The sequence below is a fragment of the Chiloscyllium plagiosum genome, unplaced genomic scaffold (genome assembly GCF_037043375.1).
Source record: "Chiloscyllium plagiosum isolate Xiang-an unplaced genomic scaffold, Cpla_swu_hap1 HiC_scaffold_10, whole genome shotgun sequence".
NCBI lineage: Eukaryota > Metazoa > Chordata > Chondrichthyes > Orectolobiformes > Hemiscylliidae > Chiloscyllium > Chiloscyllium plagiosum.
Genome location: NW_028270148.1, coordinates 35,787,312 through 35,799,060, shown reverse-complemented (window position 1 = coordinate 35,799,060; position 11,749 = coordinate 35,787,312). Strand labels below are relative to the sequence as shown.

At 40.1% G+C, this 11,749-nt stretch overlaps 1 protein-coding gene across 1 annotated transcript; it reads right to left on the bottom strand.

Annotated features, from left to right (window-relative positions):
* Positions 1-7,376: 7,376 nt before the first annotated feature.
* Positions 7,377-11,494, bottom strand: six3a (SIX homeobox 3a). The gene is made up of 2 exons (XM_043695650.2): positions 10,743-11,494; positions 7,377-9,003 (listed from the first exon to the last, which is right to left on the bottom strand). The coding sequence occupies exons 1-2, from the start codon at positions 11,423-11,425 to the stop codon at positions 8,811-8,813; spliced, it is 876 nt and encodes a 291-aa protein (XP_043551585.1). The 5' UTR covers positions 11,426-11,494; the 3' UTR covers positions 7,377-8,810.
* Between the last annotated feature and the right edge of the window lie 255 nt (positions 11,495-11,749).

The following is an 11,749-nucleotide window of genomic DNA, read 5'->3' as shown; positions in this document are numbered from 1 at the left end:
TTACCTTACATTTGCTGATTACAACGGTTCATATATACTAATGCTTATAGATATTTTGTGTTAATTCAAAAAAGTTTATCATTACATGAGCTTGATGGGCGCTTTCATAGTTGGATTCATTTCAATGACACTTATTTGAGTTTAATGCAACCTCATAATGACATTAAAATTATAGTGCAAAATTGGGACTGCCTCCACGATTAGCGGTTGTGATAGCGTCTGTGTCAAGATTCAGAACTAGCTTGGCGGGGTGAATGAGGAATAATTGTTAGCAGGAAGTGGAAACAGTGGAAATTGGTGTAGTGGGGAACAGTACTGTGTATGGAGAATGAACGCTAACACAGCCCGGTCAAGCTGAATGGATTGTTTTCCATGTTGTAGTTTCTGTGTTTATGTGAATTAGGGCTTGACCAGACACTGACACAAACTGGAACGGAGATCCCTGGAGCAGACAGCGTGACTCAGCTTGGCTCGGGGGTCAATTCCGCAGGTAGTTTGCTCTTTTTGCCCGATTTACAGAGCATAAGTTTAGTTCTGATCTTAAGCCAAAACTACTTCGCAATAATGTTAAACTTGTTAAGATGCACAATTCACACAGATGTGAAATTGAGATGGTTTCTCGCAGTTATAATCAGCTCATTGACAGGAACAAAGATCTCCCTCACACTCGCACACTGGTACAGCTGATAGGTTGAGAGGCCAAAAGCCGAACAGTATCTGAGACCTTTACAGGCCATGATCAGCAACAGAGAGCAGGAGTTTTGTTTTATTACTTAGATGTATAGAAGCCGCGTCAGAAATATAGGCCATCAGACTGGGAAATGATAAAACGCAAATATTGCTGGATAATGGCATAGCTAACGTTCAAGGGATGGGGGATATGGGGCTGGGAAGGAACATTGCCCACCTGCAGCGTGGACTCTGGGGCGATAGATATTTTTTCCCTTAATTCTGAATCTGCTCAAGCGGGCGTTTCGTGTCGAGGGAGAGAACAGGCGACCGTCAACTGTCCCTAGCTTCAGTGCTGTGACAACTAGTGACAGAAGGCAGGGCGCTCTCGATGCTCAGTAGAACATATGTGAATAAGCCGGAGAAAGAGAGAGAGCGCGCTGGAGGGAACTTGTAAATGGTGCTGTTCTGAAAGAAAAAGAATGGGAGTCGCAGGCAGCCAATAACGCACAGAAATCCACTTCTCTCAGGCACATAACCCACAGCGCAAAAGGAGGATCAAGCAGTATTTTCGCAACACGCAGGTACATTACTTGACGGATAGATGCCCAGCTACTAAGTGAGCACTTGTTTCTGGGTAAATGGCTCTGTGCACACGATACATCAATACAGCATTATCGTTCTTTCTGGCAAGAGGCAAGCCTTCCAATGAAGTGATTACTATGCAGTCGGATGAGTGTCAAGAATCAGCGAGATTCCATGCAGGCAGGTACTTAAGCACAAGTTATAGAATTATGAAATAACATAGCATAAACGTGGCCATTCGGCCCACGGTGTTTCTGACAACTCTGAAACAGCCATCCAATTGGTACCTCTCACCTGCTCTTTTCCCATAGCCCTGCAAGAATTCCCTCGGATTAAGACAAGTAAAGGACCCTACTTGGTCCCTTCAACTCATTCTGGTCAGCCCAGGATCAAATACATAGACACACCGTACATCCATTCACACTATCATCTCATACACACGCTCACACACAGCTACAGGTAAACCTAGGGGAATACATGAAACCAAGGCAGCAGCGAATGAGATATAAGTATTTAGTTTGTAAATAACAGGCGATAGGAGAAAAGGTCGATGCAGTCATTAGAAACTGCACGTTTGGCTCTCTTTTTTATATGTCAGATCCACATAGGGTGCCAATTCAAAGTGGCCTGGCCTAGCCACAGCACGAAAAGTTCACGAACTGTAAGCCTTCCCATTTTATCCTATATTCCCCAGCCATACACAGAGGCAGCTAACATGACCTTTGTGCTTTGGCACCAGAGGGGTTAAATAGTTTGATCAAAAGAATTTGTATGAATAGAGATAAAGATATCGGCTGTTCTTTGTAGGAGATCCGTTTGGAGCCTGTGCAGAGACATTACCCGACGGAAACAACTTGTGAAATGAGTGACAAGTCGGGAAAACTTGTGAAGCTAAGAAAAATATTGAAGAGCTCTAAACAGACAGCAAGAGCAAATAAATTGCACATATAGAGAAATATCCAAACATTTAATAGACATGCACGTTATTGACAATCACAAGTGATTTCCAAAAGTATCCAGCATTTCAATAATGCGAAGGATATACATGTGTGACATAATTTGTATCTATCTTTCCGCATTATTATCCAGTAATGCATGTTTCTGTTTACACATCCCAGCACCTATCGAAATGACATATAGCTAATGTGTGCTTTAGACCTGCCTAAATAGGTCCGATTTCAAAACACGACTACACAAAATGGAACTATTAGAGCCCTGAACCCAATGCAGTGGCAGCCTAAGTGCTGAAATGTGCTGTAATGTTTAACACCTCAATTTGTTGATGTATTATGCATTATCTAACGTGCCTCCTGTAGTACAGACTTGGCGATCACTGTACAAGCAGCTCTGAGTTGCTGCCTGATAGCTGAATTTAGCCAGTAACTGGCGTGGACTTGTTCTTCCAGGAACGTAAAGTGAGCATAGACCTAGAATCACTCAATGTTTTTTCCCGCAATTTAGGATCATTGCGATTTGTCGTTACATTTTGAACAATTGTCACCACGTAGTTAAATTAATGTAGAGAAAGCATTCACAACACAATACCTGGTCTATAGACGATAGGCTGAATGTGTACTTATGGAAACGTAACGATTGCACATCAAAGAAAACGTTAAATAAATGTCTTAATTGACAATAAACTGCATCAGGTTTGAGAATATCTTACAAAAGTACGTTGCTAATCAGCAAATAATATGTTGTGCCAAGTTTGTATTTTGAAGCATTGATTTTATCAAAATGTTAAAGCAGAGTCCGCACGTGGACCTCCCTATAGAAATAGGCACATGGAATATCATGTGGGCAATTTCAATACTACTTGGTTATTTTTGAAAATTTAGATGATTTATATTATAATTTGAAAACCTACGTTTGTGGAAGGCGCATATAATTGTGAGCTACTTCCGTTTAATTTTGTACCTTTGAGATAATTATTACTTAGGAAATTAATAATGGGTAAATATCACATGTTTCCTTTCGTGATTTTACTGCAACGGCCTGTAGCTAATGTGTGTGTGTGTCTGTGTGTGATTTGCCTAAGATTGCTATCAGGAGCTGAAACTACAAACAGCTAATCAAAACAATCAGGAAACTTGGCAATTAATGATGAACGAATGTACTAACCATTATATTGCCCTGCTGAGAATGTCAATGCAATGATGATGATACATCGGTTATGACGGTAAATACGGATCTGACAATAACGTTTCAAGCCACTACTTGGAAATAGTCCAGTATTCGCAAGCTAATCTTCAATGACACACGAGCGAAATGAATTAAACGAAAAACAGCCTGCCTTTGAGGAACAACAGCAGTTACGGAAATATGAATTACGCTGTTGAAACTACAATCTACAAAGACTCTCTTTAATTCCATCTAATCCGCAAAAAGAATGTAAAGTTTAAAAACGTTCTGAAGACATCTCGAGACAGGGCGACAATTCCATCAAATTTCCTTCCTTTAGACGAAGACAAATTAATTAATCGGTTGTTGCAGCCTTTGCATGTCTAGAACTCACAGTCATCCTAGAGAGGCCATGATCCCATCTGCGTATGACAACAAATCAAAGTTCAAATGGGCAGCTTATGTGGCAGTTGATCCTGTATCATAGTCTTCCGTGATCCTTCAATTGCTATTTAATAGAATTACAGTTTTAAATCCAAATAGTCTTGAAGAATTTTTTTATCAGTAAAGAGTGAGCACAACAGAGAAACAAGAACCGAACGCATCGCATAGTTCATTGAAGGGAAACCTACCGATAGCGCTCACCGCTTCCCGAAGTTCAATGCTCGAGTTAATGACCACACGGTTGCCTGTATTAATTAGCGAGGTACAGTCGACGAAACATTGTGACTATTCTAGCAATTTCTCGAAGACATTTCATTGAATAAAGGTACTGTTTGCCATATTTACAGAACAGCTGCAGTGCGGGTGTGCACAGGTGAACATCCCTAGAGTCCTAAAGTATGTATTTTTTTAGATGCCCTGTCTTTTCATTCAAAGAATCATTTCAAGTGAGAAACTCAATGTTATATCCATCAGAGCTCTATGAAAAGTGAGTAAGTATAAACAGCTGCAGTGCGCGAGACCAAGATGTGGTTAATGTCTGTAAATGAGGAAGTTACACCTTGTGACTGAACTAAATTCAATATTTCTTATCACATCCAAATAAATAGTTGCATTTTCGTCAAAAAGTGATTTGTCGAAAGTCGTAGAGTCCTGATTTATTTGGAATATTATTGTGACATTAATACAAAACACTCTTCCTCTACGTTTTAAAGCAATACCTAAGAGCCTAAAGTCGCCGCAATGTAACAAGTACATGACAAAACGAAATCGATTATTGGGCAATTCAACTTGAGGCAAATTAAAACTCAGACCTTGAATGGGTATTCTATTTTCCACGTCCGAATGTGTCGAACTCTCATTACAACCAAAATGTACGGGGTTTTTTTTGTTGAAATTCCGGATTAGTGGTTCCTCCTTTCCTTTCGAAAGTGGAGCCATGACACCTATCTTCTTGGTCTCGCTATGGCCACAACCCACCGAAAAACAAACCAGTATACGGTCTCACTGTGATACGTTTTTATTAATTGCTATTTATAAATATGGGGAGGGGGACACCAAACATAAGGTAAATATTACATTCGGGTATGGAAGAAGACCGAGGTGATGTTGAGAAGTCAGGTTATCAGATTATTTCCTACCTTTCTGATTCTCCGTTCTGCTCGCTGGGCGTCTCTGACCGCATCTTCCAGAAATCAGTCCGGACGCAGCACCGCGCTGCTAAAGAACTGCACGAATACACACGATTATAAAGAAAACTTCTGCTCTGCTAAACCACCAAATTAGAGTAAGATCAGAATACGCCGTGTCCATAGTCAACTATTTTGCTACTTCTGTGCCCGCCCTGAATCTATTTCAAAGGATAAATGCATTAATTGCATTAATCGATGTGTTTCTGAACAGCGAAATAATATGCATGCATTCATTTGTGTTTATTAACATTAATTAGGCGCACTTGTGTGGCCTGTGCGTTTTTGTATGTGACTTGATGTAACCAGGACTGGAGACTTTGCAAAGTGACTCAGAGTAACCCGCGCTCTCGTCTATAGCGTATAGAACAGTGTCTCCGAAACTTCCCTTTAAAAGCGTATCATATTTAAGGATTTCATGGTCCAAACTGTGTAGTTGGATACAAACAGATAGCAGCTGTATTGCCCTCACTGTATTTCTTGTATGATTTGGTGCATTTGGCATATTAGCACCCGAGTGGAATATCAAAGTCATATACAGCCCATGCCATCTGTTTGACTTGTATCTAACGCCGAAGGCTTGAGCATTGCTGAATAAATGCTCATCGGCTTTAGATTAATTTCATTTAAATCAACAGCTAGGCTTGTCATGGATAATAAACTAATGGAGGTTTGAAGAAGACTCATCGATAATAATCGGTAATGGCGAACTCGAAGTAAGCTGCCTTGGCTTTTTGCTTGTGATAGGCCATATCTTTCCGGGGCAGAAGGATTTAGTGAGTCTGGAAGCTTAAATTCAGATTTTCACAGATTTGCGTCTCAATCCACTACCCAAGAACAAAACAATGCAAAATCAGGAGTTTTCATCTATCAAAATGCCAATTTCTTAAAGAAAGCATCCTAAAACTTCTATTGAAAAATAATTTGTGAAAGACATATACTGCCAGAACTGCCATTTTAAAGCTACAAACCATTGTTTCAAGGAGATTTCACTAATAAGTGCATGTTATCTCTCCTTGCCTGACACGATTTGTTCTGGCAGCTGAGCTCAGTTCACTCTTTGAAAGTAACACGCTGGGAGCGCGCATGCTCGCGGCCTCTCCGCGGAGCCTTCTTGCTTCTTCCTTCCTGCAAAAGCAGCTCCGGGAACTTTCCGCTTCCGCATTTTACTCGGTTTTTTTGTTGCCTCAGTCCACAATCACAAAAACCTTTACACTAATGCTGCAAACAGAACAGTCACTTTTGTACGCCGTCGCTCCCTTCCCCTCAAGGCGAGGTACAGTTACTTCAATGTAAGAGAAAACTGCTGGGGATTTAGCCTGAACCAATTGAAAATCTGTTTATATAGATTTCTAAACTGCATTTCATCCTAGATAATGCTCACATATGCACACATTATATAACTACGCCCTTTAACAAACAACAGTATTCGACAAGCCAAGTCGTCTTGCAATGTAACAACTGTAGAAGACTATTGAAATAACGCAGCTTTCTACAGGCCATTGTTTAAAACTATCTCAATGTACTTATTTGATTGGATTTAGAAATGATCCAAATTTAGTGACCTACAACATTGCAATTTTAGCCAGTTCGAAAATGATTTATCCAATATACGAAAAACATTTTAAAAACTCTAAACTTTTTTAGAAAAAAAGGGACGTGATATAGCCTTTTAATTTGCCCCAAAATCATTTCACTTGTTAATCGTTTTGCTGCATAGATGGGTTTCAATAGACATTCACGTAGAAATAGAAATGTGCGGTGGAAAGATTGTGTTCCTCACACAAAAGCAACAGTTTCAAAAAGATTCAATTATCGCCAAGCAGCGCAGAGCGAAACAGATCGCTGCCAAGCATTTACAAAGGTTGAAGTGAACACATTAACTTTACATGAAAAAAAACGTTCATTAAGCTAATAGCTTTTGTTACCACACATAATTAGAAAAATAAAAATAAATATTAATTGTTATTATTACATGGCGATAAATCAGAAATCTACTGCAGTCATGGTTTGCCTAAACAAAAACGGAGAGGCGAACTCCTCTTTATAAAGACCCTTGGAAGTTTGGATTGCAGCTTCTGTCTAAAGTAACTGTAGAATCTGCCTATTAGTGAGTTTTGGAGCAATGTTATCTTTGATACAATGGAAATGTATATACAAGATCTATACTGAATGTTTAAACCTCAAGAAAAGTAAAAAACATCCAATTATCCGATGGTGTTTGTTGGTTTCTGTAGTTAGCGGTTGGGTCTCATTTAAATTTCGTTTTAGTTGCCAGAGAACCCGTCACGGATTTTCTCAATCGTTATCCAAAGCACACAGGGATAGATTTCAAAAACTTCACAAGTGAAAACAAGTTCAGGGCTCAGTTCTATTTTTAATTCACGCTTGAATTAACAGCCCGGGGCAATGAACGACATTAGTGCAAAGGTGCTGGCGGTAGACTGTTAGTCATGCAAATAAAGACTTCTTTCAACACTTCACAATGAACTTAAGATGCACGGGGAGGAGCTGTAATATGATTAGCTGATTAAATGGCGAGTCCTCGTATTTACTGTTTTCATTTGCCGCCATAAATAGGAGGAAGTTACTGTCTCCAACCCAATTTCTTGTGCAATTAATCCAAAACACTCAGTCGTTGCAATAAAGTTCCTCGTAAAGTGGATAGCTTGTGAGGTAACCTATTTCAGTAAAACACAAGTACACTTACCCCTCCCCCATCATTGGACCCCATTTTAATATGACTGATATATTTGTCCGACTTTACATATAAAAAAGGTTTTCTTTACGAAATCCAAAACAAGAGTATAATACCCTTCAATGCGTATTCCCTTTTCAGACAAACTCCTCCGTTTGTAGTTTCTGTGTATAAGTATGTTGAACCATTCAAAGTAACTTCGCAGAGAAAGACACAATAAGTCACCAGGTATAAGAAAACGGAATACTATATTTTGATTTAGAAAGTTTTTCTTTACATATAGATAAACACACAGTTGGAGAAACAGTGACTAGTAAGCGCCCTACATAAACTCGGGAGATATAATAGAACTTCGTACTTGCTGAAGATACTCAAAATAGCACTTTGCATAAAATTACATCGCACTAGATTTATCTAGTTGGATATCACCCCCACCCTCCCCACTTTCTTAAGAACCTAGTACTTTCGTCAGACGTTTGACACAATATGCAAGAACACTGAGTCTGTGATCGAGACAGAAAGAAAGAGAAAAAAAGCAATATCATATACAGGCATTTCTACACATATATTACAAACTGGGAGAATGATCGCGTCATTAGATATACATAATTCATATAAAATTTTGAAATAAAAAATAAAAATCTGTTACAGTCATAACTATTCTTCCACATAACCAGTACCCACACAGGCAGTAACAGAAGTGTAGAAAAAGGTGCTTACGAAAAATGATTGTCTGCGGAACAGAAAAACGATTCTCAGCCTGGCTTCGGGGGTCTGACCAGCACTCGGACTATAGAGAGCAACAAAGGCGACGAAGATTCTCTCATTCCCTCTTCATTGTAGATCCTTGTAAAAAATATTAACGTAGATTATTATTTTCCCAGATATAAAATACATCATGCAAGTCGGGTGGCTCCATGGAAAGCGCTGGATCAGACGTGCTTGTCTTAGATTTGTTTTTTTTTTAACTGTCACATTTTTTCCTTCTCGAATGTGTTTTTGTTTCTCTCTTTTTCTTAAAAATGTTCATTAAATGTCCTTTGTTTGTTTCAAATCTCAGGTCCATAGTCCTTCGTGAATGCATTAAGAGTTTGTTTGTTTTTGTATCATACATCACATTCACTGTCGCTAGAGGTTACCGAGAGAATGGATGTGGCCGTCTCGGCTCGCTCTGTCATGCTCGACACGCTGGTAGTTGGGCTGGCGGCTGTGGACGGAGATTCTGCCGCGCTGTGAGCAGGGCAGCCCGGCTCCGATAGCGTACAAACCCCACTCTGTCCCACTGCCTGATGTTGCAGCCTGTTCCAGACAAACAAAATGAAGAGAGTTGAGGAGGAGGGGGGAGGTAGGGGTTCACAAATGAAAACAGAATCGGTGAATATTACTCATGGATCCTTATTTTGGAAGAACAAGACAAATAGAGTTATTGAAAAGCAATTTAAACCCTGTACTGTTAAAAAGCTAAGCATCGTTAAGCATGCAGCAAAATAGCATTCATCGGCTGTCGCGCGTACACGAATAGTTGGTTGTCTTTTAAATAATAAACCAGCAATTGTTTAAAATTTGGTGAAAGTTTACATATCAGATACGGCCGTTCAGTCATTTCGTTGCAATTTGTTTGTTGGTTTCAGTTAGCATAATGTTCAGAAACTGACCGAACCGAAATGTACATTTAGTCGGAAACAATGTATGTCTTCAAGTTTAGCGCGCGTTTCATTGTTTCGCTGCTTGGGAAAGTGTTTCTCGAAAGTTATAATGCGGTCTTATCGGTGCATCTTACAGCAACCCGCTTGCTAAAATGATGCTTCAAGTTATTCCCAATTTCTGTGTTTAAGCTATACTCTGCCGATAATTATCATGCTAACTTGAAATGTTAGAGGGACTTTGAATGTTAGCAAGTCAAACAGCATGTGTTTATTTTAGATAAAGAGGCATTGCTGTAGTCTGTAAAGTAAATAATGTCCAGAATTGGTTTGAACCCCCGCCAAAGTATGCCGTCCTCATCGTATTTGAAAAGTTAATATACCTCAAATATTGAGGTGGGTACCCAATAACTTTTAGACGGTGAAAGTAGTATTAACACCCTCATTGGCACATAAACTTTAGTCAAATATCCAAAAACAAGAACTTCAATTGTCGTAGACTGGTCTGGCAATGTATTCAGGATGGGATTTCTCAGTTCATGGTGTGGAAAATACTGTGTTTGTATTTTTTTTCAATGAGTGAGCACCCATTCATAATGTTATTCATCTCAATTCAAATGTGCTTACTTTAGTTTAGGAGTAAACAATCGTTGATTTGTTTGTCCTTTTACCTAAACCAGAAATTAGCAATCTCCCGGAAGTTATTCTACGTTCTGTGATAGTTTGCTTTCTTTTGGCTACAAATTAAAGCTTTCCATAAAACCACACACTTTTATGCCCATTGACACAGCAAACTTAAAGTCTGTTTCTGAATCAAACAAAAATATATTTAACTTATTTTTGTTAAACTTTGTCCAAATAATTATATCAGGTCTCATTTCACTGTACGGGAGTCAGTAAAGGCATTGTTTTCTTTAATTGGTTAGAGTAAATTTTACTATTAATTTGACTGTCTTTAATTCCAGTTTCTTACACAAATTGGTATTATTTTCCAAAAGCTTTTATTAGATTTAATCTTCATGAAACTGCGATTGGTGAGCTTTTTAATGGAATCTATGTTGTTAAATCTGCGTGGTCAGTTGTGATCCTGTTTTATAACTGATAATTCGAATTTTTAAAAACATTCTAACACCTTCCCAATATTGACCACCACGCTGTAATTTTGTTCATTTGCTGAACTGCTTAAAAAGTTTGACCTGAGATTTTATTTGTTTCAGTTATTATCCTGGATGAACATGTTATTTTATTCGTAAAAATGCTGTGTACATTTAAACAAAGTTTGTCTTATGATTTTATTCACTGGATTGTGATGAAGGTTTGCTGAGTCTCTGAAACATTATTTACATGCTAATTGGACTAGTTGGCAGAAGGGAAACCTGGAATAAAACAACCGACCTGTTTTTGGCAGCCGCCGCTCTGTCTCTCTGCCTGCGGTTTTTAAACCAATTCCCCACTTGTGTCGGGGTCAGACCAGTTGCCTGGGCCAGTTCCCTTTTTTTGGAAGGGTTTGGGTATGGGTCCTGCAAGTACCACTCTCGCAACAAGCTGCGCGTTCTCTCCTTGAAACAGTGCGTTTTTTGCTCGCCGTCCCAGATGGTCCTGGGCAGGGGGAACTTCTTGCGGACACGGTACTTGTCGACTGGCCCCAGAGGGCGACCCCTCAACTTCTCGGCCTCCTGGTAGTGCGCTTCGAGCCACATCGCCTGCAGCTTGCCGTGGGACTCCTTGGTGAACTTGTGGTTCTCCAGGATGTGGTATAAGTCTCGGAAGTTGCCCGTGTGGAAGGCCACGACCGCCCGGGCTCGGAGGATCGATTCGTGTTTGTTGATCGCCTCGCATGCCCCCGGCGCCACAGGTAAAGACCAGAGAAAGCGTCCCAATCTCTCGATGTCGCCGGTTTCCTCCAGCGTCTCGCAGACGCTGGCCACTTGCTCCGGAGTGAAATTGATGGTCGGTAGCTGGAACATTGACAACTCTTCTTGGGGCCGGGAGCTGGCTAAGAGGAGAAAAGCGCGCTCGGCTGAGTTTGGTAGAAAGGGAAAGGCGCTGTATAGCTCGAACTGGGACCTGAACACCATGGACTGACTTGGTGGTTTTTATATTTAAAAAAAAACACAAAAACGTGTCAGATGCAACGAAATCGCCTAGTGTCACACTCCCTCATATTATATCCCCAAAATACTGTGTGGAGCACTGATTTTTTTTCGCTTTTTCTATTGGTCTTGGCGGTGTCGTTGTAGCGTTGCCATGGCGCCGCTGTCAATCACTGTCAAACGTGCCAATCAACCAGCAGAACGTAGAGGCTTTCACCACTTCTGCACTGCGTGGGGGTTATCTGAAATAAATCTCAGCGTCGCCCACCTACCTCTTGAAAAGTTCAAATGTGAAAGCCTCCGCGCTCT

Bases quoted from the DNA above. Each gene is read 5' to 3' on its own strand.
- six3a (XM_043695650.2), bottom strand. From the start codon at position 11,425: ATGGTGTTCAGGTCCCAGTTCGAGCTATACAGCGCCTTTCCCTTTCTA. The intron at 9,004-10,742 runs GTCGGTTGTTTT...TGTCTGGAACAG, and splicing joins GCGGCGGCTGCCAAAAACAG to GCTGCAACATCAGGCAGTGG.